This window comes from Aulonocara stuartgranti (genome assembly GCF_965226115.1).
Source record: "Aulonocara stuartgranti genome assembly, chromosome: 3".
Classification (NCBI taxonomy): Eukaryota; Metazoa; Chordata; class Actinopteri; order Cichliformes; family Cichlidae; genus Aulonocara; species Aulonocara stuartgranti.
This window is the reverse complement of record NC_138941.1, coordinates 25,012,084-25,038,322: the sequence shown is the minus strand read 5'-3', so window position 1 is coordinate 25,038,322 and position 26,239 is coordinate 25,012,084. Positions and strand designations below refer to the sequence as shown.

The 26,239-nt window shown below is 38.6% G+C and overlaps 1 protein-coding gene across 10 annotated transcripts in view; it reads left to right on the top strand.

The window, feature by feature from the left end:
- The window catches only part of sorcs2 (sortilin-related VPS10 domain containing receptor 2), a 407,562-nt gene extending 390,767 nt beyond the window's left edge, over nt 1–16,795 (top strand). For 6 of the 10 annotated variants that reach the window (XM_082510974.1, XM_082510972.1, XM_082510973.1 and 3 more), the window contains 13 exons: nt 3,247–3,367; nt 3,564–3,697; nt 5,532–5,651; nt 5,800–5,971; nt 6,052–6,238; nt 6,637–6,770; nt 8,335–8,458; nt 11,206–11,318; nt 11,605–11,727; nt 11,868–11,967; nt 12,316–12,418; nt 13,336–13,629; nt 14,794–16,795. In XM_082510974.1, coding sequence (XP_082367100.1) covers nt 3,247–3,367; nt 3,564–3,697; nt 5,532–5,651; nt 5,800–5,971; nt 6,052–6,238; nt 6,637–6,770; nt 8,335–8,458; nt 11,206–11,318; nt 11,605–11,727; nt 11,868–11,967; nt 12,316–12,418; nt 13,336–13,591 — 1,687 coding nt within the window. In that variant the 3' untranslated portion in view covers nt 13,592–13,629; nt 14,794–16,795. The remainder of the gene's footprint in view (nt 1–3,246; nt 3,368–3,563; nt 3,698–5,531; nt 5,652–5,799; nt 5,972–6,051; nt 6,239–6,636; nt 6,771–8,334; nt 8,459–11,205; nt 11,319–11,604; nt 11,728–11,867; nt 11,968–12,315; nt 12,419–13,335; nt 13,630–14,793) is intronic. The other 4 variants (XM_082510970.1, XM_082510967.1, XM_082510969.1 and 1 more) reach the window with 4 other exon arrangements.
- The last annotated feature ends 9,444 nt before the right edge of the window (nt 16,796–26,239 follow it).

Sequence of the window (26,239 nt, the reverse complement as noted above, 5' to 3'; positions counted from 1 at the left end):
TCTAACACAGCCTAATCACCTTCCTCTGTCTCACCATATCCCCTGCATCCTCATCTTTTACACTAACGCTCTGCTTGTCCTCCTTCACTAGGTCCATGGACCTCCTCTGTGATTGCTCTTATTTTCTTCTGCCTGGCAGCTTGATATACAGCATTATTTGTCCAAACTCTTTACTATCTCATTATTTGCCTCTCTAACATTGTCTTCAAAGTACTCAACCTGAGCCGTCTCTCTGATATACTAATTTCTAATACTGTCCATGTGGTCTCTCCCAACAAAAATTTGAGCATCAGCCTCATATTAGTTGAAACTGTCCATCTTCACTACCTCTGCTCCTTGTATTGTCACTCTTTCTCATTCACATTGCTTCTTCTGACTTTCACTCCTCTTCTCTCCAACGTATCCCTCCACCTTTCCAGGCTCTCCCACCTACTCCTCCCTACACAATCACAGTGTTAACTGTGAACATCTTTATCCACAAAGACTCCTGCCTGATTGCATCTGTCAGCTTGTCTATCACTGTTGTAAACAAGAAGGGGGTCAAAGCCAGTACCTGTTTGTAATTCCACCTGTCTCCCTGTCCTCATTCATGTCCTGGCCTCACGTACATTTCTGCCAATCCTGACTTCCTAATGCTGTAGCATAGAGTTTGGCAACCTATCATATTGTTTCTCGAAATCCTCAAAAGCATTTTGCAAAACCTTCTGACCTTTTCTGTACTTCCTGATCAGCACTTTCAAAGAAAATATTACATCTACCATCAACAGATTCATAGCTTATCGCTATCATCTTCATCAGTCTGTAATTACTATAACTCTTTTGTTCTTGAAAACTGGTACCACTACAGTTTTCGATTTCTTTGGCTTCTCACTCTATGAGTACTGAATATCAACTGCAGGTAGCTTTAGGTGCAGATGTCAGGCGTTCATATCTTTTTAGGCGTAAAGTCTGTCTTCTCTTGCTTGCTCTCTCTCTCTCTCTCACTCGCTCTCTCCAAATCTCTCCATCTCTAAGTTAGCAGGAGTGACACTTGTCACATCATCTTAGACTCCAGACCTTGGCACACAGATAAGACTCACTCCTAGCAGTAATCTGCTGAGAAGGGCAAAGAGATTGTCACACACACGCACAGATACACGCGCAGGCACACACACATGAGGAGGAGAGATCGAACATTCAAGCTCACTCACCATTATCAGAGATGTCAGGCACACAGCCTCTGGGCTGAGACACACTCAGACGCACACACGCACACACACACACACACACACACACACACACACACACACACACACACACACACACACACACATATATATGTGCCATCCAACTGACTCCAGCGAGATAGGGTCGGCGGCCAAGGAAGGGTGTTGAGGGCAGCTCATGTCTGATAGATTAGCCAGGGTCTATATCCTTGCCACGGAGTTTCGATTTTTGATGGCGGAGGCTGCCATCCCGTAATGAAGTCTTTGAACAGTGACTTAGCACCAAGGACAGGTGGGGAGTAGAGCTCGTCCACCACTCATACTAATAACACCCAGTCAAATATCAGGACAGCACAGGCAGGTTTCTACTGCACATACTGCTTTGTGAGATCATGAAATCACCTCATTCTGCTGCTTCTAAACCACTTGTAAGAAACATAATAGAAAACCACATCACTGGTTTGTATCTAATCACATTCTGCAACAAAACTCTCCTGAAAACAATGTACAAACATGTGTTTTCTCCTACTTAGCTCTGTTTGTTTAACAAAGGGAGCTGTTAATAAGTTTTGATTTGTGTTCACTGAGCTGATTGGACTGTTGTTTGTCCACTAACAGAAGTGTTAATGCTCTGGAGCGCCCATTCAAAAGTAGACAAAGAAATAACTAAATTAACTCCACAGCTGGTGGGAATTAATACACAAATAAAGCAATAAACATTTTTACACTGAAGTACACTGAAAGGTTTGCAGTGACCCAGCAAAATGTTGTTTACAAAATCTAGATAAGACTCACGGATGGAAATGTTAAACATGCGTTCATCCACATTACTAAGGCAGGATCTTCTCCTTGTCCTCCATAGGTGGTTTTCAGAATTTTGAAATTGGCGTATTGTGATCATAGACTGTATACAAAGATAGACAGTTTGTAGCTACTTATTAGATTAAAGACTCAAGATAAGTATTTTTGGGCAGCTGCCATGTCGTTATTTTGGAGTCAGAGGTTACCATATTTGATCAGGAGGGTGATGTCGTAAGCTATCAGCTAATATTAGCACAGATCCTGCTAATTGTTACTAAATAAGACTTCAAATTTTACCTTAGCAAAACTGAAATCCAAACTTTTTTGACAGTCTGTACCACACAGCATGGAATAATTTTAAATCAGATAATTGCTTTAAAAATCCTCCAAATTTAAGAAGCAGGATAATCCGTATTTGACCAAATCAAACAAGTAAGAGCAAGAAGAACAACAGAGGTAAAAAGTGGAACATCAGCATATGTGAATCTGCAGCCGAGACATCTGTCACTACCTTTTAACGACGCTGGTAAAGACAACATTAGTCTTGCTTGCGCGGCACTCCAACGAAGTGATTGCAAGCCAATAACATATGTCAGAGTGACTGATTTGAGTCACATCAGTATGCTTAAAAATGTTCTAACAGACACACACAGATTAAACAGCTGAGTTCAGTAATGGGAATATGGCGCATCACCTGTGATTTCCTGTAGAACACCACCATCTAGTGGAAAGGATGGGGAACTGTGACTTTGCTAAAAGGCTTTATCACTTGAGCTACATTTCCAATAGAGATACAATCCATTTGTAAAGCTGCAAGATGGTTTAGGTAAAGATTATCTCAGTGTTGCCCCTTGCATCATACACAATAATGCCACAATAATGCTGTAAAATAAATACTTACATTTTAAAACTGCCACTCTGTGTTTTAGAAAAGCACATGTTGTGAATTACCAGTCTTAGAATAATTAATGAAGTTGCTGCTGTTTGTGTCAGGTGTGTAAGTGAGTGCAACTCAGTGACTCTGAGGAAACACAGAGGAAAGAATCTAACAAACAGCTGGAAGCAAGAACGTTGTTAATGTTTTATCAAACAAGCAGAACATTAAGGAAATATCCTGTCTTTACCATTTAGGTGTTGATGCTAAAAAATGAAAAAAGCCTGATGTTCAGACTTTCCTTTGTGCCGACAAAAAAGGGCTTTTTTCGTTATACTGCGTGTGTGTGTGTGTGTTTTCTTGCAGTGTGTTTGGCCACATCAGCTATAGGTCAGACTGGGAGCTGGTGAAAGTGGACTTTAGGCAGTCTTTTCCCCGTCAGTGCACTGAGTCTGATTATGACTCCTGGCAGTTCACAGATCAGAAGGTAATGCACATGGACTCACACAGAAATGCAGCACATTCACATGATTTAAGCTGTGTTATAGATTCTAGCTTTTTGAAGTTTCCAAGGGAAATTATCTATTTCTAAGGTCATGGCTCTCGAGCTGTGTTTGGTTGTATCAGATTGTACAAACATATAAGTGGCTACAGAGTGTGCACATGGATTTTATCACCCTTAGGAGGAAAAGTGCATTATGGGCCAGGAGCGGACGTTCAGGAAGAGGAAGGACACTGCATTCTGCATAAAAGGAAAAAGCTACACATCAGCTCTGACCAACAAACCCTGCCAGTGTACTGAGAAAGACTACAACTGGTAAATATGCACTGAACTGGTTTCAGATTACATCATATTTCCTCTATTATTGTATCTGAAAGTAGAATGCGGAAACAAAAGCAAATGTATTGTTTATAAATGCAAATAAAGGACACTGTGCACACTACAGGGTGGGCCATTTATATGGAAAACACCATAATAACTTGGGAATGGTTGGTGATATTAAAGTCCTGTTTGTGGCACATTAGTATTTGTGTCAGGTGTGTAAGTGGGTGGTGACCATGGTGGCCGTTTAGAAGTCGGCCATCTTGGATACAACTTTTGTTTTTTCAATAGGAAGAGGGCCATGTGACACATCAAACTTATTGGTAATGTCACAAGAAAAACAATGGTGTGCTTGGTTTCAATGTAACTTTATTCTTTCATGAGTTACTTACAAGTTTCTGACCACTTATAAAATGTGTTCAATGTGCTGCATTGTGTTAGATTGTCAATGCAACCTTCTTCTCCCACTTTTCACACACTGATAGCAACACCACAGGAGAAATGCCAGCACAGGCATCCAGTATCCGTAGTTTCAGGTGCTTCACATCTCGTATCTTCAATTGCCTTCAGATGGCGCCAAAGATAAAAGTCTAAGGGGGTCAGATCGGGAGACCTTCGGGCCACCACGACCAATCCACTTTCCAGGAAACTGTTCATCTAGGAATGCTCGGACCTGGCACCCATAATGTGGTGGAGCACCATCTTGCTGGAAAAACTCAGGGAACATGCCAGCTTCAGTGCACAAAGAGGGAAACACATCATCATGTAGCAATTTCAAATATCCAGTGGCCTTGAGGTTTCCATTGATGAAGAATGGACCCACTATCGTTGTACCCCATATACCACACCAAACCATCACTTTTGTTGGTCCAACAGTCTTGGAGGGATCCATCCAATATGGGTTAGTGTCAGACCAATAGCGGTGGTTTTGTTTGTTAACTTCACCATTCACATAAAAGTTTGCCTCATCTCTGAACAAAATCTTCTGCGTGAACTGAGGGTCCTGTTCCAGTTTTTGTTTTGCCCATTCTGCAAATTCTGTGCGCCGATCTGGGTCATCCTCGTTGAGATGCTGCAGTAGCTGGATTTTGTAAGGGTGCCGTTTGTGAGAAGCTAATATCCGCCGAAGGGATGTTCAACTAATGCCACTCTCCAGTGAGATGCGGTGAGTGCTACGCTGTGGGCTCTTGCTGAATGAAGCTAGGACAGCCACTGATGTTTCTTCATTAGTAACAGTTTGCTTGCGTCCACATTTTGGCAAAAATCACGAAACTTAGCAAGCAGTTTGCTGACTGTAGCATGGGAGATGGGTGGTCCCGTAGGGTGTCTTGCATTGAAATCTGCTGCAATGACCCGGTTACTGCGTTCACCAGATATCAACACAATTTCGATCCGCTCCTCACGTGTTAACCTCTTCGACATGTCAATGACTGTGAACAAAGAGAAACTTGTAAATAACTCATGAAAGAATAAAGTTACGTGGAAACCAAGCACACCATTGTTTTTCTTGTGACATTACCAATAAGTTTGATGTGTCACATGGCCTATTGAAAAAACAAAAGTTGTATCCAAGATGGCCGACTTCTAAATGGCCACCATGGTCACCACCCACCTCGAGGAGTTTGCCCCTTCACATATACTAATGTGCCACAAACAGGACTTTAATATCACCAACCATTCCCATGTTATTACGGTGTATCCATATAAATGTACTTCATGCTGTGTTATCTTTGAGGCCTTTACTTTTTCAAGTATTTGCTCAGACCAGCATAACTTTCTTGCTTAGTGAACAGTTATTAATTTTTATGATGCTGAAATGTCTTTGTAGTGATTATGGATTCGAGCAATCACACATGGAAACTGACCGCTGCATTGCTGACTTCTGGTATGATCCAGATTCACCACCTGAAGACTGCCACCTAGGACAGACCTACATGTCCAGCACTGGGTCTGTTCTTGTTGATTTTACGTTTTCTCCAACCCAGCTCCAGCTCTGTCTCAAGTTCACACCTACCAGCATTGTTATTCACTCTCTAATCTTGCTTTCAGTAAGAGTGCACGCCTGACTTCACACTCTGTCCTCTGCTGTGTTTCAGCTACAGGAAGATGATATCTAACTCATGTGAAGGGGAGCCAAACAAGCAGCAGAGCTCTAAAAAGCACAGCTGCCCCCTGCTCGCGCCTAAAGGATTACGAGTTGGCATAAAAGGGCAGATGCTGGCTGTGGCACCTGGGGATGACATCACATTCACTGTCCACCAGGAGCAGGTAGGACAAAAGTTGTTTTCTTTTTACTTTTTCCTCATTTATTCAGTTTCAGTTTGTTGAACATTATCTTTCTTTAACAGGGTGACACCAGCAGCACCAAGTATCAGGTGGATCTTGGTGATGGGGTACGGACAATTTACCAGAACCTGACTGTGACTGATGAACCCATCCAGCACCGTTATGAAAATCCAGGCATTTACAAGGTCAAAGTGAAGGCTGAGAATATGGCTGGACACGATGAGGCTACCATGTACATCCAGGTCACAGGTTGGGTTTCCTGGTGAACTTCCTTGTCTTTTAATTAGACAGCCTCTAAAATGTATTTTCTTTCTTGGAGGTGGAGTTTTTGCTGATGTCTCATCACTGAAGCTCACACTGCCTGTCACAAACATCTATACTCATTTGTCCTGAATTTCTATTAATACCTAGCAGGGAAAAAACGTGATGAAATCATCTTTTGCCAGTTGGTTCGCTCCTCTCATATCTGTCTAGCTTTGCCAAATATGGTGGAGACCGTTCTGAATCTCACTTCATTTTTCACTTCTTATTTGTCAGTTAGAAATGTTCTAATTCTACTGACACGAACTTTAATATTTAACATGGTAGCTGAGGCCTGTAGAGTCTGACCCTTTCTTATTATTTTAATAGAATTTCATTTCTTGTAGCCCCACTACAGGAAGTACACCTAGAAGTGGTTCCCATTGCTGGGAGAAACCATGAGGTCAATCTCACTGCTACTGTCCTTCCCAGTGAGGCCAACCTGACTGTCTTTTACTGGTGGATAGGAGACAGCATGCAGGTAAAGGAAAAACTTCAATTGTCATTCATTTATAAATTCATTTCTAACTGTAAAATCTGTGGAATTCCATTAAAATTGCGTTAGTTCAGCTAAGTAACTAAGGATTGAATACAGAGTGGTGTACAAACAAACGTGAAAAGTGGTGATTAAGAGGAAGAAACAGTGTGTCATGAGAAGCACTCCCCAGCACTTTAGGCCTGATGCTGGAAACTAAACTAAAACTTCATCAAAAAAAGAAATCTCTAAGACTGATCTAAACTGAGAGCTGGTTCCATAGAAGAGGGACCTGCAAGCTGAAGGCTCTGCCTCCCATTCTACGTTTAAATACCGTAGCAACAACAAAAAACCCAGCAAACAATAATAAATAATAGCAGCAGCAGACTACATGGTGCCTAAGCCAAGTTGCTGTATAATGAGCCCAAAGAATCACCTAATTGTCAACTGGGTTTGACAATTGGTATGAGGTGTTTGTGCTGAAATGTTTGGTTTTTATGTATTATGCATTATGGCCAAACATATGCACTTTAGTCACATATGTCCAAAAAACACAGTTGCTGAAGTGTTGTAGTTTGTTCAGATAAAATTTTGCAAAGATAATGAGTGCTGCTGTGTTCTTTCTAGAAAGAGGCTTTCTCCTGGGAACCCTTCCAGACACACTGTACTTGTTCAGTCTTTTTCTAAATCTTGAATTTAACATGGTAGCTGAGGCCTGTAGAGTCTGAGATGTAGTTCTTGGATTGTTTTTTTTGCTTGGTTGGTTGTTTTGGTGGTTTTTGCACTTTCTCTGAGCATTGCACTGTAACCTTGGGGTGAATTTCCCAAGATCTCTACTACTAGGAAGAATGTCTTGAATTTATTCCACTTCTTCCTCCAGACCAGAAAACTGCCAAAAAAATCTGATTTTGTGGCCGTGGTTGGGTTCCCGAATTAAATTAATGACGTGCATTTAATTTGCAGCCCCCCGTGGCTACTTATCTTTTTAATTCCCAAGGAACTAGTAAGGGTGTACTTAAATTTGACACTCTGATTGTGCATTTTGGATAAGGTTTTGTTCAATAAACAATGACACAGCATTATAGGAAATGTTTTGTACTTTGCCTGAAGTTTTATTTATTTAATTTTAAGACCTGGTAAAGAACAGATGATTTTTATTATGTTCTGATATGTATAAACTTTTCAGTTTCTTTTTACAGTGACAAAGAGACCAAAATTTGTGTAGCTGCTAAGTATTAACTAGTTACATTGTGCACTGCCTTCTTGCAAGAAGGCAGTAGGTTGCTGGACCCAGAGTACAATATGGGGGGTTTCTTGTTAGGGTTCCTCGCTTGGAACAATTGCAATACCAATTTTAATTTAAGCTATGAGCAAATTTGTGGCCCAGTGACTATAGCAATGAATTAAAATAGTCTCAAAATTTATTATGCACAGCAGGTTTCATATTGCATAGGTTTATTAAATAAACCCAAAAATGTTCTGAATATTTCTGACCTCCAGACCTCCATTTTTTTGTTTTTCCAGATGTTCCACATGTTTTTATCACTAATACTGTGAATTTTTCCTGCAGCCCATCCTGACTCTGCAGAACAACCTTCTGACTCGTTTCCCAGGAACAGGCAAAGTCTCAGTCACGGTACAGGCCACAAACAGCCGATCCATGGTGCAGGACACAAGAACTGTCCGAGTTTACGGTAACGTATGTTTGTATGTGCTAAGAGGTGAAGAGAAAGAGGTTATTATATCAAAGGTTCTGAGAAAGTTACATTTGTCTGTTGGCCAAAATAGAATTACAATATTCATTTTAATTCAATTCTTCAATTCAATTTTATTTATACAGCGGCAAATCACAACAACAGTCATTTCAAGGCACTATTGTCAGAAAAACCCAACCCCATATGACCCCCTTGCTTGCTCGCTCAGGGTGGGGCGGTTATCTGCCACGATTGGTTGGGGAGAGAGAAGGAGGACAGGATCAAAGACATGTTGTGGAAGTGAGCCAGAGATTACAGTATTTTTTTCGAGTGGTTAAACACATTTCTCGAAACTATGCCTCGTATTCTCAAAACAGTAAACACAAATCCATAACGTCTCACCCAATTTCCCAAACATCGTATTTTCAGGTCAAAATGAAGCTCTACACTCAAAACCATTCACTTGCTGAAAAAACAAATTTTGCCCACAGACATAACACACAAGGCCTCAAACACACACACTACAACATAGTCTTACACATTGGTGCAATAAATTAAAAACAATATTTCCAGAACTGGCAAGTCATGTTGCTTGTGGTTCTTCCCCTCAAAAACCTTTTCACATGATGAAGACAAAAGACACAACCAATGCGTCTCCTTTTGGTCAGGTTAAAACCTGACTAACACAATAGAGTTACCCTGAACCACAGTTTAAGAGTGCACAAATGGCAGCATAAACTATCATGCTGTGATGTAACACAATACTTCATACAATATCAGAACTCACTTGTTGGTTTTTCACTCTTTCAGACTATCATTCAAAAGAACCAATCTATGCCAGTTTCATCTGGAATTGGTTCTTTCGGAGGATGTGGTCAATATGGAGAGGCTAATGGCATTTATCCCTCGAAAATTATGATCATCCTCAATCAATCTCCTCCTCGCAGGGGGATTACATTAGTGGCATCTTCCATGTTTACAAGCTCCCTCTCTTGCTCCTCTGACAATTTAACCGGCCTCCACCAGGTGGTCCCCTCTGTGTCCTACAAAAAAATAGAAGCACTCATTTACTGTAACTGTCAAATAACCTTTTTCAGGACAAAAATGGAAACATACTGAAACTCAAAAAACTTGAGTTCAGTAACTCAAAAGTTACTGAAGTTACTGTACAGAACAGTCTTACACCTACCTGTTTTCCTCCCTGAAGGTTCTGATGATGGAGGCAACAGTGAAGTGACTCAAATTTGGCTGTACTCGTTGCCCAGCCTCCCTCATAGTCATACCATAAACAAGGACACAGTCAACTAAAGTGGCTCGAAATTCATCCAAGACCGCTTGTCTCCTTGCCCTAGCTCTTCCCCTTCCTTGTCGCTGTTGTCCTAGACCTCCTTCTCCTCTGCCTCCTCCTCCTCCACCTCCTCTTCCCTGATGTCCTAGACCTCCTTCGCCTCCTCCTCCTCGACCTTTCAGACCCGGATGAGCTGACTTTGGCCCTCAAAGTTTCTGATTGGTGTGTGATACATTTTGACTCTTAGTGTTTCCACTAATTGAGTTCAAGCTGTGCTGACTTAAGTCAACATCATTGAATGCTAGTGCTTTCAAAATGACTACATGGCGTAAGCACTGAAAATCAAAGGGATTTGTGTGTACAGTTTTCCAATAACAGTTCACCAAATCTGACTCATGTATTAAAGCAGGGTATTTCCCTGCACTAAATTCCCCTGTGTTTATAGTTCAGGGAAATGGGTGTGCTTTTTGAAAAATAGCATTATGGTTTTGAAATTTGAGTTCAAAAGATAGTGTTTAAGCAATCGAGAAAAACTGTAATAACAAGTATGTTTCAGTGCAGAGAGGTCATTCATTCTTGCTAACATAAACAATGCTGTTAGCTTAAATTTAATGCACATGTTCATTCTTTCTTTTGGATAAGGTAGTTAAGAAAAATCTGAAAAAAATTGAATTCAGATCTTTGTCCTACTGTAGGCTTTTTCTCATAGCTTTCAACCACATCTCGGCTTCTACTGTTGAGAGTGAGCTTTCAACATTCTTAAATTTTTCAGTCAGAGTTCGGATAGTAAAGTCAAAACTTAAAAGCTATTCCTGGTCTAAGAGTCACTGAGACAAACAGAGACAAATTTGCTGCCTGTTATTGTAGGGTCTGCCTTACAATATAAAACGCCTTGAGGTGACTGTTGTTGAGATTTGGCGCTGTACAAATAAAATTGAATTGACATTTTTCCATCTTTGGAAAATATTGTATGATCTCATGATTTTATTGCTGGTGTATCAGAGTTAGCAAGTTAGAATTCATTTGACAAAGAGATGTGCTTGTTTTATTTATAAGCAAGCTTTAATATTTGAAGATAGAGGGAGTTTATTTTAGTTTAACTCGGATTTTTTTACTGTCTGAACTCAAGTACATTTTAACTAGCTTTTTGCTTTGGTTTCATTATGTTGCTCAAATTATTTTGTGATTTTTGTACACAGTTTTATACATATTTGAAATGCTGCTTCTCAACAAGCTACACTACTTCTATTAGTTCATGCAAAAAAATACACATATGGATAGGCAGACTGATTTCTTTACCACATATGTTCCCACCAAGGTGTTACACATCAGTCCAAACAGCGTAATGTGTAGGTATTTGCAATTTCTTTTTAATTTTATTTATTTGCTAAAATAATATTTTAGGTTTTATTTGATCAATTTAAATCATAGCCATGATGCTTGTTGACTGCTCCTGCAGATAACTTCCAAGTCATCCCTCTGAGCTTCAGCAGAAACCTAGACAGATTCAATCCAAATATCCCAGAGTGGAGAGATGACATTGGCCAGGTGGTCACCAAAATACTGGCTAAGGTAGGTCTTTAAAGAGAATGGATGGTAGTGTCACGCAACCTAACTTCTTGTCTTTTCATAGCGCACAGTCCAGTCTAATGTCTGGTACTCCTATAAAAATACAAAACATAAAAGTATTACTGTTAGATAATGATAGTCCATGTTATAATCACATAATAATAATATAATCATAGTTAGCATGCTAACCTTTGCTGATTAACACTAAACACTGTAGGATATGAATTATACAGTTATTGGATTAGTGCAGATTTAAGACATGACTGGCATTTTCATCTTGTGGCCCCAGATTACAGGTGTACCTCAGAATTCCCTAGTTACTGTGGTCAAACCAGGTCTCCCCACCTCTGCCAACCTGTATGTTCTCCCACTGGACACCAAACCAGCCAAGAGAAGCTTGTTTGTAGATAAGGTATGTGATCACTGATAATAAACATATCCAATGCCTGAACACGGGTGGTGGCATGTTTTACTCTGTGGAGACACAGACTAGCAAGTTTGTTTTTTATAAGTAACATCAGTTACATTTAATACACTTAATCTCATCTTTAGCGTATTCCAGCCATCATTCAGGTCTTCAACGACAACAACGTCAGCTTTGTGATACGAGGAGGCCTACAGGTGCTCGTGATGCTAGCTGACCCAAATGCAGGTATATTTTGGTACATGTATTTTGCACTTCAGTACATATTAAGTGAAGTTTGTAAATGTATACAGTATTTTAAATGATAATTGCATCCTATTGGTTTATTTCCAAGAACTAGGTTATATTACTAAAGACTCAACAGTTACAGAGGCAGAGAATGGTGCGTTGATAAATAATATACCTGCTTTCTCTATAAATGCAATTAGCATCACCAGCTTAGTCTTTGGTTTGACTCCTGGGCCTTTCTTTTTCCTGCATCCGGGTCTGTTGGTGTTGTGCTCTGCTGTGTTTTCACCTTTTGTCCTTTGATTGTAGAAATGTGATGCATTCTTTACTGTGTGCTCATCAATCCAGGCTACCATGGAGCAGCTGGAAGTGCCGGTGTTTGGACTCTAGCTGTCATTTTCCTCATTGGTCTTATTGCTACTGGCGCCTTTATCCTCTATAAGTTCAAAAGGTGAGTCATGTATTTTACAGTGCTGTCACCTTAACGACGTAGGCACAAAAAAACCTGACAAAGAATGGAAATCAAACGTTGAAAGAAAAACTCATGAGGTGAGCTCTAAAGTCAGTAGTTTTGTACAGTAACATAATATTTGTAATATTGCCTCTGTGCACCACTGCAGTGGATTGTAAATGAAACAATTAAGATGTAATTGAAATGCAGACTTTCAGCTTCACAAGCTAGGTGAGGGCTATTCTTTCATTATTCCATGATAAATTAAGCAGAATGCAGAGAGACCCACTTACAAGCAGTAACTGAAGGCAGCTGAACTAAAGTCTAAGTGGAGTATCTCAAGAGATACACCACACAGCATCTGGTGAAATCACCCTGGATTTTCTAAGCCTCTGAAAATGAAGGACTGTGTCTAAACATGGCTTTAACTCCTACACAATAAATGTAATACTTCTGTTAAACGTCCTCAATTAAAGCTGAAAATCTGAATTTTAATTGTAACCTGACTATTTAAAATCCATTGTGGGTAGTGTGGAAATCCATCAAATGTTCAGGTTCCATACCAAAGTAAGTGACACAAATTGAAACATCCCTTAAGTTAGATTGCTACAATATTGAAATTTTGTAATGATGTGCATGAACTAAAATGTATCCATCTGTCCAGTATCTTTAGCTACCACCAGCTATTTTAATAAAAATATCATATTCCCTGATGGTTGCATACACCTCATGATGTTTGAAGTCATACAACCCTAAACAGTTGAATGCAAATTCACATTGTGCATGCTTCTTGTCATATCAGTAACCCACCAGCAGCACCTCCTTGTGTCTCTAACACAAATATCCACAAAAAGTCACTTAAAGAACGCAATGGAAGACTATACAGCCCCGTCTTACAAAAACAACAAATCCCACAGTCCTTGGCTTAGGCCTGAGGATGCATATCCCCCATTGTTTTTCAGGAAGCTTCCATGCACCCACAACTACGCCCAGATGCACAGTGTAAAGGAGCAGGAGATGATCAGCCCTGTCAATCACAGTGAGGACACCCAGCAAATCATCCAGGGTGAGGAGTACATCGATGACGACCTGGACTCACAGACTCTAGGTAACGCAGGAGGTAGCCCCGCCTTCCGTTCCCTAATAAGGACTACTACTAACCACTGCTACTAAACCCAAGCCACTAACACCAGCAGCTAACACACACCAAGGTACTGAAGGACTTCCCCCTTTTTGTTATTTTTACTGCCATTGCAGTTCTTTGAGGTTTATTATCGTTGCTTCTAAAGTAGTCACATAGCATTTCATGGCCATCAACAAGCACAGCTAATCATATTGCATGACATTCAGTAATTTTTGCACTACATAATGCCTAAGGAATCGGAAATGTTAGTGTTACTGAGTTATACTTGTACACTTGCCAAAATTCTTTTAATTTTATCATACATGACCTGATGTCTCTATATAATAATTTCTATAAATTTTATGACAAGGTTTCTCATAAAATACAGTGCAACAACAAAACAATATGATGGCTATGGTTATGATGGTAATGAATTGATTTGTGATCATAGATATAGTGGATTGTTAATGGCGGTCACCATTAAAGTAATCATTTTTCTTTCCTGACAATAATAAGTGCATTCTTTGTATATTTACATATTAAACTATCTTTGTCACGACTATCATTGTGACAAAAGTAAATCATTCTTAATTTTAAAGCCTGATTGTGTTCTGTTATATAAGATTAGAAATTTTTTTTTTTTACCTCTGTTTCATGTAATAAAGCAAATTGTATAAAAATCCCTGTCAGCATGTAGATCCTGTGAGGGTTTGGTCTACTAGGAGTGCTTAAGAAAGACACTGAGATTAGCAAATTGCAACTGGCCAACTTGGTCCTGTGACTTCTATGTAACAATATAAAGAAATATATATAGGAATTTTACTGATTAGAGCATGTGGAACAACTAATGATTTTTGAAGGAAAAACTTAAACGTAATTTGTGTTTTTATACCCAATTTTGAGCCAGCACGCTGGAATTCTTAATGAAGTCCAGAATTATTCAAACAATTAATCAACCATAGAATTAAATCAAGTTTACTATCCAAGAAGGCAAATTAATTATTACATTGTAATTATATAATTATGTGCTTTACTATTTTTTCTGCTTTTTTGTGAAATGGTGCATTTTGGAAGTTTTGGTGTTATGCGTGAGCCAGAACTGTATGTCACAGGACACCGTCTAATACTATACATTGCTTTATGTCATATATAACACTTTTACATAACTGTAAGTGGGCTTACATATGTGTTTTATGTATATTTTATATGTCTCTTTAGCATCTCTCATATTGTTTTTTATCTCTTAAACCAGGCACTCATTCGGGTGTGGTCCTAAACATGAACTGCAGAGAGCTACACAGTTAGCAGACCAGCTGATGGCCACCATGGCAATGCTGAAGAGCTAGTTGAGGCGAGCCGAGCTGGCTAATGAGCACAGGGACTCCACTCTGCCTTTTTCCTTCTCTCGTCTTTAGATTTTCCCTCTCCTCCTCCTCTGTCAGGTCACTTCACTCTTCCATGGACTCTTCCACTCTCCTGCTTCTGGGTATTGTGTTAATTATTTTGGGGAAGTGGCTGACCATGGTGTTGGGACTCTATTCAGTAATCACCCCTTTTTTTGTGCCAACCCTGGAGACCCTGGACACAAGGGCCAGTGGCTCAGTTTGAAGGCTCATCTGTACACTGTCTGTCTGATAACACAGGTACAATCGGCAAGCATGTCTCACAAGACTGGTTTCCACTGATACTGAAAGTCAGAGAGATAGTTGAAACCACCAGAGACTAGTGTGCTAAAATGATTTGTGAGCACTAAACGTAGTTTGCATTGTTCCCCTCCATTATTGTTGCACCCCCCCCCCCCCCCTCCCACACACACACACACACACAGTTATCATTCTGCTCCTCTCGTCAATGGCAATAATAATCTCAATGGAATGTAGGATGTGATATAAACCCTTGTGAATTTGCATGTGATGGGTGTACACATGCAAACACAAGAGGGCAGTGTTGCACTTTTTGAAATCTCCACTGACAAGTACTCTTACAGCTCAGCTTCTTTGGAATATACTGTATGTACACACAGCTTTGTTTATTTAACAAAAAGAAAAAGAAAAAAAACATTCATCTCCAAGTGTTCCTGTTTAAAAGTAACAAAATTTACAGATGTGTGGTCTGTGATGTTTCTGATCAGTTTCACCTTTGTCTGTCCCATGGTGCCTGAAACAGCAGACGCAGATCTGCTCAGTGACATTTCCTGTTATTTAGTTATTTCTGGAAACAGTATAGCCCTTTCTCCTTGTCCTCATCCCCGTCCTAACACTTTCTGGGTCAGAGCAGACCCCCTGGAGACAAAGGTTGCCGTCATTGGAGGGAAGCTGTAGTTGATATATTTTATTGTATCAGCCTATATTAGGCAAAGCTTGTGGTGGAATCACGTCTCCTTAAAAGTTTGGTTCATTTTAAATGTGTAAATATGATCGGTGATTTACGCTTTGTAAATATCCCTTTGTGTGTGTGTTTTACACTAATACCAAAATACATCACTTTTTTTACCCCTCTTTTTCTGGAGTTTCCTGCCACAGAGTTTCCCAGGTTTGAACAACATCTCACTGTTTCCACTTTCCTCAGCATCATTGCCTGCTTTACATTTTTGGGTATTTTCATTATAATGTCATGGAATATTTCACTGTCTTTATTGTTAACTGGAAATAATTTTCTTGTCTTATGAAGATGCTCACAGTTACACAGTGACAGCAATGTAGATGGATATTTTTGATATACTGTCAGTTTTTCTTTTCCAGCCCATGTAAAACACAAATGAGTGTTTCTGTTACCTTTTGACAGTCATTTTATGTTTTTTTTAATTGAACTAATGTGAGCAGTTGCTGTCACAATGCACCAGACAGCAGCTGAACAAGTCTACAGATGTGTCAAGAGGTCTTGTCACCACCCTTTGGTCCATCTTGTATTCGATGCAGCAGATCGTGTTCACTCCTCCTGGTTTGATTCATCTTTTGTACATATTCTGCTCATATTTTTGTTTAGTTTTCTAGTGATGTGTCATCTTTGTATCAATGTCCCCTTAAACACAGGGGAAAATGGGAGTTATGATGTTCCAGTGTAGTAGTCAAGGAGTTTCACATATGGTACACAGCATATGTGAAACAGCAGTGTAATTATAACCACGACTCTATCCTTTCATTTTTCTCTGTTCTGTTCGATCTTTTGGTTTTGCAATTAAAATCAACTGTGTTCTTTTCAGGAAGCATAGTGCACTCAACCTGCATCATGGAATAAATCACTCCCATAACGTGTATGTCTCTTTAATTTGTATAATATTATCCAGTACAACTGTTGTCACAGTGTTTTGCTAACTAAAAGTCAATCATTGTTTTTTCATGTTGTGAAAAAGGCTGCAGACTGAGGTAGACTTTATTATTTAAAAGGAAGATCCTCTGAAGGTTAGTACAGGATAAACAGGTTAGTACTGATGGCTACTAAGTAAAGAGCAGTGTATGACTGCTGCACAGTGGCCATCTAGTAAAAAGTTACTATAAGGTGTATACTGCCAATGTAGAGGATGGAAATCAGCCTGGACCGCTCGAGCATCACACAAAATACAATGAGGTGACCAAGTTCATGCAATCAAAGTCAGTTAAGATAATGTTGAGCTTCTACCTCCTCTGCCTGGTCAGACTGCTCCCAGAGGTACTTGGGACCTTGACCTTGGGAGTTTGAGGTGGAAGCAAGGCCTGGGTAAAAGCTTTAGAGCTTGAATGCCAGCCAGATAACTGCCGATTCACCTGCCACAAAGCAAGCCCTGTATTGTGCCTATGACAGATTTTATGTGGTTAAGGACATTATACTGATTATTTGAAGAGTTTCAGGTGGATTTTCATCTGAGTGCTTGCAAAGAATGAAATGGTCAAAGGAAATTTGGATCTTGCCGCTCCAATGTAAAATCGTTGGAAAACAAGGTGTGCATGCCTCTAAGTGGAACAGATTTTGGATTATAATGTCAACGCTACAGTGTCAGAGTTTTAATTTTGTGAATAACTTCATAATCTTTGCTCAAACAACTGCAAAACATGTTTGCACAACACGGGTATGTTGAATTCTATAAGGCAAATCCATAAATATGTGGCGACTGTCTATCAAAAGTTACAGCTATCTTTATGACGTTTTCAAAACACGCTTTCTTTCATCAAGACAGTGCGTTTCTCACTGTTACATGCATTTGAATGGGAAACTCGCCCGAAACAAAGTATAGGTTTTCATTATGTGAATAATTTTAAAATCTTAGCTCAAACGGCCAAGACAGTGTGATTCTCACTGTTACATGCATTTGAATGGGAAACTCGCCCGAAACAAAGTATAGGTTTTCATTATGTGAATAATTTTAAAATCTTAGCTCAAACGGCTGCGAAACCTGTTTGCCCAGCACGGAGATATTGAGTTTTATAAGATAAAGCCATGAACATATTTGTCTGAGTCTTCTATCAAAAGTTACAGCGATTTATATGAAGTTGTTGAAAAACGCTTTATTTCGCCAATACAATGCGTTTCTCACGGTTACATGCATTTGAATGGGAAACTCCCCCGAGACAAAGTATAGGTTTTCATTATGTGAATAATTTTAAAATCTTAGCTCAAACGGCTGCAAAACCTGTTTGCCCAGCACGGAGATATTGAGTTTTATAAGATAAAGCCATGAACATGTTTGTCTGAGTCTTCTATCAAAAGTTACAGCGATTTATATGAAGTTGTTGAAAAACGCTTTATTTCGCCAAGACAGTGTGTTTCTCACTGTTACATGCATTTGAATGGGAAACTCGCCTGAAACAAAGTATAGGTTTTCATTATGTGAATAATTTTAAAATCTTAGCTCAATCTTAGCTCAAACGGCTGCAAAACCTGTTTGCCCAGCACGGAGATATTGAGTTTTATAAGATAAAGCCATGAACATGTTTGTCTGAGTCTTCTATCAAAAGTTACAGCGATTTATATGAAGTTGTTGAAAAACGCTTTATTTCGCCAAGACAGTGTGTTTCTCACTGTTACATGCATTTGAATGGGAAACTCGCCCGAGACAAAGTATAGGTTTTCATTATGTGAATAATTTTAAAATCTTAGCTCAAACGGCCAAGACAGTGTGATTCTCACTGTTACATGCATTTGAATGGGAAACTCGCCTGAGACAAAGTATAGGTTTTCATTATGTGAATAATTTTAAAATCTTAGCTCAAACGGCCAAGACAGTGTGATTCTCACTGTTACATGCATTTGAATGGGAAACTCGCCTGAGACAAAGTATAGGTTTTCATTATGTGAATAATTTTAAAATCTTAGCTCAAACGGCTGCAAAACCTGTTTGCCCAGCACGGAGATATTGAGTTCTATAAGATAAATCCATAAACATGTTTGTCTAAGTCTTCTATCAAAAGTTACAGCGATTTATATGAAGTTGTTCAAAAACGCTTTCTTTCGCCAAGACAATGTGTTTCTCACGGTTACATGCATTTGAATGGGAAACTCGCCCGAGACAAAGTATAGGTTTTCATTATGTGAATAATTTTAAAATCTTAGCTCAAACGGCTGCAAAACCTGTTTGCCCAGCACGGAGATATTGAGTTCTATAAGATAAATCCATAAACATGTTTGTCTAAGTCTTCTATCAAAAGTTACAGCGATTTATATGAAGTTGTTCAAAAACGCTTTCTTTCGCCAAGACAATGCGTTTCTCACGGTTACATGCATTTGAATGGGAAACTCGCCTGAAACAAAGTATAGGTTTTCATTATGTGAATAATTTTAAAATCTTAGCTCAAACGGCCAAGACAGTGTGATTCTCACTGTTACATGCATTTGAATGGGAAACTCGCCTGAGACAAAGTATAGGTTTTCATTATGTGAATAATTTTAAAATCTTAGCTCAAACGGCTGCAAAACCTGTTTGCCCAGCACGGAGATATTGAGTTCTATAAGATAAATCCATAAACATGTTTGTCTAAGTCTTCTATCAAAAGTTACAGCGATTTATATGAAGTTGTTCAAAAACGCTTTCTTTCGCCAAGACAATGTGTTTCTCACGGTTACATGCATTTGAATGGGAAACTCGCCCGAGACAAAGTATAGGTTTTCATTATGTGAATAATTTTAAAATCTTAGCTCAAACGGCTGCAAAACCTGTTTGCCCAGCACGGAGATATTGAGTTTTATAAGATAAAGCCATAAACATGTTTGTCTGAGACCTCTATCAAAAGTTACAGCGATTTATATGAAGTTGTTCAAAAACGCTTTCTTTCGCCAAGACAATGCGTTTCTCACTGTTACATGCATTTGAATGGGAAACTCGCCCGAGACAAAGTATAGGTTTTCATTATGTGAATAATTTTAAAATCTTAGCTCAAACGGCTGCAAAACCTGTTTGCCCAGCACGGAGATATTGAGTTTTATAAGATAAAGCCATAAACATGTTTGTCTGAGTCTTCTATCAAAAGTTACAGCGATTTATATGAAGTTGTTCAAAAACGCTTTCTTTCGCCAATACAATGTGTTTCTCACGGTTACATGCATTTGAATGGGAAACTCGCCTGAAACAAAGTATAGGTTTTCATTATGTGAATAATTTTAAAATCTTAGCTCAAACGGCTGCAAAACCTGTTTACCCAGCACGGAGATATTGAGTTTTATAAGATAAAGCCATAAACATGTGTTTCTGAGTCCTCTATCAAAAGTTACAGCGATTTATATGAAGTTGTTCACAAACGCTTTCTTTCGCCAAGACAATGTGTTTCTCACGGTTACATGAATTTTAATGGGAAACTCGCCCGAGACAAAGTATAGGTTTTCATTATGTGAATAATTTTAAAATCTTAGCTCAAACGGCTGCAAAACCTGTTTGCCCAGCACGGAGATATTGAGTTTTATAAGATAAAGCCATGAACATGTTTGTCTGAGTCTTCTACAGCGATTTATATGAAGTTGTACGAAAATGCTTTCTTTCGCCAAGACAGTGTGTTTCTCACTGTTACATGCATTTGAATGGGAAACTCGCCTGAAACAAAGTATAGGTTTTCATTATGTGAATAATTTTAAAATCTTAGCTCAATCTTAGCTCAAACGGCTGCAAAACCTGTTTGCCCAGCACGGAGATATTGAGTTTTATAAGATAAAGCCATGAACATGTTTGTCTGAGTCTTCTATCAAAAGTTACAGCGATTTATATGAAGTTGTTGAAAAACGCTTTATTTCGCCAAGACAGTGTGTTTCTCACTGTTACATGCATTTGAATGGGAAACTCGCCCGAGACAAAGTATAGGTTTTCATTATGTGAATAATTTTAAAATCTTAGCTCAAACGGCCAAGACAGTGTGATTCTCACTGTTACATGCATTTGAATGGGAAACTCGCCTGAGACAAAGTATAGGTTTTCATTATGTGAATAATTTTAAAATCTTAGCTCAAACGGCTGCAAAACCTGTTTGCCCAGCACGGAGATATTGAGTTTTATAAGATAAAGCCATAAACATGTTTGTCTGAGTCTTCTATCAAAAGTTACAGCGATTTATATGAAGTTGTTCAAAAACGCTTTCTTTCGCCAAGACAATGCGTTTCTCACGGTTACATGCATTTGAATGGGAAACTCGCCTGAAACAAAGTATAGGTTTTCATTATGTGAATAATTTTTAAATCTTAGCTCAAACGGCTGCAAAACCTGTTTGCCCAGCACGGAGATATTGAGTTCTATAAGATAAATCCATAAACATGTTTGTCTAAGTCTTCTATCAAAAGTTACAGCGATTTATATGAAGTTGTTAACAAACGCTTTCTTTCGCCAAGACAATGCGTTTCTCACGGTTACATGCATTTGAATGGGAAACTCGCCCGAGACAAACGTATAGGTTTTCATTATGTGAATAATTTTAAAATCTTAGCTCAAACGGCTGCAAAACCTGTTTGCCCAGCACGGAGATATTGAGTTTTATAAGATAAAGCCATAAACATGTTTGTCTGAGACCTCTATCAAAAGTTACAGCGATTTATATGAAGTTGTTCAAAAACGCTTTCTTTCGCCAAGACAATGTGTTTCTCACGGTTACATGCATTTGAATGGGAAACTCGCCCGAGACAAAGTATAGGTTTTCATTATGTGAATAATTTTAAAATCTTAGCTCAAACGGCTGCAAAACCTGTTTGCCCAGCACGGAGATATTGAGTTTTATAAGATAAAGCCATAAACATGTTTGTCTGAGACCTCTATCAAAAGTTACAGCGATTTATATGAAGTTGTTGAAAAACGCTTTCTTTCGCCAAGACAATGCGTTTCTCACTGTTACATGCATTTGAATGGGAAACTCGCCCGAGACAAAGTATAGGTTTTCATTATGTGAATAATTTTAAAATCTTAGCTCAAACGGCTGCAAAACCTGTTTGCCCAGCACGGAGATATTGAGTTTTATAAGATAAAGCCATAAACATGTTTGTCTGAGTCTTCTATCAAAAGTTACAGCGATTTATATGAAGTTGTTCAAAAACGCTTTCTTTCGCCAATACAATGTGTTTCTCACGGTTACATGCATTTGAATGGGAAACTCGCCTGAAACAAAGTATAGGTTTTCATTATGTGAATAATTTTAAAATCTTAGCTCAAACGGCTGCAAAACCTGTTTACCCAGCACGGAGATATTGAGTTTTATAAGATAAAGCCATAAACATCTTTGTCTGAGACCTCTATCACAAGTTACAGCGATTTATATGAAGTTGTTCAAAAACGCTTTCTTTCGCCAAGACAATGCGTTTCTCACGGTTACATGCATTTGAATGGGAAACTCGCCCGAGACAAAGTATAGGTTTTCATTATGTGAATAATTTTAAAATCTTAGCTCAAACGGCCAAGACAGTGTGATTCTCACTGTTACATGCATTTGAATGGGAAACTCGCCTGAGACAAAGTATAGGTTTTCATTATGTGAATAATTTTAAAATCTTAGCTCAAACGGCTGCAAAACCTGTTTGCCCAGCACGGAGATATTGAGTTTTATAAGATAAAGCCATAAACATGTTTGTCTGAGTCTTCTATCAAAAGTTACAGCGATTTATATGAAGTTGTTCAAAAACGCTTTCTTTCGCCAATACAATGCGTTTCTCACTGTTACATGCATTTGAATGGGAAACTCACCCGAGACAAAGTATAGGTTTTCATTATGTGAATAATTTTAAAATCTTAGCTCAAACGGCCAAGACAGTGTGATTCTCACTGTTACATGCATTTGAATGGGAAACTCGCCTGAAACAAAGTATAGGTTTTCATTATGTGAATAATTTTAAAATCTTAGCTCAAACGGCTGCAAAACCTGTTTGCCCAGCACGGAGATATTGAGTTTTATAAGATAAAGCCATAAACATGTTTGTCTGAGACCTCTATCACAAGTTACAGCGATTTATATGAAGTTGTTCAAAAACGCTTTCTTTCGCCAATACAATGCGTTTCTCACGGTTACATGCATTTGAATGGGAAACTCGCCCGAGACAAAGTATAGGTTTTCATTATGTGAATAATTTTAAAATCTTAGCTCAAACGGCTGCAAAACCTGTTTGCCCAGCACGGAGATATTGAGTTTTATAAGATAAAGCCATAAACATGTTTGTCTGAGTCTTCTATCAAAAGTTACAGCGATTTATATGAAGTTGTTAACAAACGCTTTCTTTCGCCAAGACAATGTGTTTCTCACGGTTACATGCATTTGAATGGGAAACTCGCCCGAGACAAAGTATAGGTTTTCATCATGTGAATAATTTTAAAATCTTAGCTCAAACGGCCAAGACAGTGTGATTCTCACTGTTACATGCATTTGAATGGGAAACTCGCCTGAGACAAAGTATAGGTTTTCATTATGTGAATAATTTTAAAATCTTAGCTCAAACGGCTGCAAAACCTGTTTGCCCAGCACGGAGATATTGAGTTTTATAAGATAAAGCCATAAACATGTTTGTCTGAGTCTTCTATCAAAAGTTACAGCGATTTATATGAAGTTGTTCAAAAACGCTTTCTTTCGCCAATACAATGCGTTTCTCATGGTTACATGCATTTGAATGGGAAACTCGCCTGAAACAAAGTATAGGTTTTCATTATGTGAATAATTTTAAAATCTTAGCTCAAACGGCTGCAAAACCTGTTTGCCCAGCACGGAGATATTGAGTTTTATAAGATAAAGCCATAAACATGTTTGTCTGAGTCTTCTATCAAAAGTTACAGCGATTTATATGAAGTTGTTCAAAAACGCTTTCTTTCGCCAATACAATGCGTTTCTCATGGTTACATGCATTTGAATGGGAAACTCGCCTGAAACAAAGTATAGGTTTTCATTATGTGAATAATTTTAAAATCTTAGCTCAAACGGCTGCAAAACCTGTTTGCCCAGCACGGAGATATTGAGTTTTATAAGATAAAGCCATAAACATGTTTGTCTGAGTCTTCTATCAAAAGTTACAGCGATTTATATGAAGTTGTTCAAAAACGCTTTCTTTCGCCAATACAATGTGTTTCTCACGGTTACATGCATTTGAATGGGAAACTCGCCTGAAACAAAGTATAGGTTTTCATTATGTGAATAATTTTAAAATCTTAGCTCAAACGGCTGCAAAACCTGTTTGCCCAGCACGGAGATATTGAGTTTTATAAGATAAAGCCATAAACATGTTTGTCTGAGTCTTCTATCAAAAGTTACAGCGATTTATATGAAGTTGTTAACAAACGCTTTCTTTCGCCAAGACAATGCGTTTCTCACTGTTACATGCATTTGAATGGGAAGCTCGCCCGATACAAAGTATAGGTTTTCATTATGTGAATAATTTTAAAATCTTAGCTCAAACGGCTGCAAAACCTGTTTGCCCAGCACGGAGATATTGAGTTCTATAAGATAAATCCATAAACATGTTTGTCTAAGTCTTCTATCAAAAGTTACAGCGATTTATATGAAGTTGTTAACAAACGCTTTCTTTCGCCAAGACAATGCGTTTCTCACGGTTACATGCATTTGAATGGGAAACTCGCCCGGGACAAACGTATAGGTTTTCATTATGTGAATAATTTTAAAATCTTAGCTCAAACGGCCAAGACAGTGTGATTCTCACTGTTACATGCATTTGAATGGGAAACTCGCCTGAGACAAAGTATAGGTTTTCATTATGTGAATAATTTTAAAATCTTAGCTCAAACGGCTGCAAAACCTGTTTGCCCAGCACGGAGATATTGAGTTTTATAAGATAAAGCCATAAACATGTTTGTCTGAGTCTTCTATCAAAAGTTACAGCGATTTATATGAAGTTGTTCAAAAACGCTTTCTTTCGCCAATACAATGCGTTTCTCACTGTTACATGCATTTGAATGGGAAACTCACCCGAGACAAAGTATAGGTTTTCATTATGTGAATAATTTTAAAATCTTAGCTCAAACGGCCAAGACAGTGTGATTCTCACTGTTACATGCATTTGAATGGGAAACTCGCCTGAGACAAAGTATAGGTTTTCATTATGTGAATAATTTTAAAATCTTAGCTCAAACGGCTGCAAAACCTGTTTGCCCAGCACGGAGATATTGAGTTTTATAAGATAAAGCCATAAACATGTTTGTCTGAGTCTTCTATCAAAAGTTACAGCGATTTATATGAAGTTGTTCAAAAACGCTTTCTTTCGCCAATACAATGCGTTTCTCACTGTTACATGCATTTGAATGGGAAACTCACCCGAGACAAAGTATAGGTTTTCATTATGTGAATAATTTTAAAATCTTAGCTCAAACGGCCAAGACAGTGTGATTCTCACTGTTACATGCATTTGAATGGGAAACTCGCCTGAAACAAAGTATAGGTTTTCATTATGTGAATAATTTTAAAATCTTAGCTCAAACGGCTGCAAAACCTGTTTGCCCAGCACGGAGATATTGAGTTTTATAAGATAAAGCCATAAACATGTTTGTCTGAGACCTCTATCACAAGTTACAGCGATTTATATGAAGTTGTTCAAAAACGCTTTCTTTCGCCAATACAATGCGTTTCTCACGGTTACATGCATTTGAATGGGAAACTCGCCCGAGACAAAGTATAGGTTTTCATTATGTGAATAATTTTAAAATCTTAGCTCAAACGGCTGCAAAACCTGTTTGCCCAGCACGGAGATATTGAGTTTTATAAGATAAAGCCATAAACATGTTTGTCTGAGTCTTCTATCAAAAGTTACAGCGATTTATATGAAGTTGTTAACAAACGCTTTCTTTCGCCAAGACAATGTGTTTCTCACGGTTACATGCATTTGAATGGGAAACTCGCCCGAGACAAAGTATAGGTTTTCATCATGTGAATAATTTTAAAATCTTAGCTCAAACGGCCAAGACAGTGTGATTCTCACTGTTACATGCATTTGAATGGGAAACTCGCCTGAGACAAAGTATAGGTTTTCATTATGTGAATAATTTTAAAATCTTAGCTCAAACGGCTGCAAAACCTGTTTGCCCAGCACGGAGATATTGAGTTTTATAAGATAAAGCCATAAACATGTTTGTCTGAGTCTTCTATCAAAAGTTACAGCGATTTATATGAAGTTGTTCAAAAACGCTTTCTTTCGCCAATACAATGCGTTTCTCATGGTTACATGCATTTGAATGGGAAACTCGCCTGAAACAAAGTATAGGTTTTCATTATGTGAATAATTTTAAAATCTTAGCTCAAACGGCTGCAAAACCTGTTTGCCCAGCACGG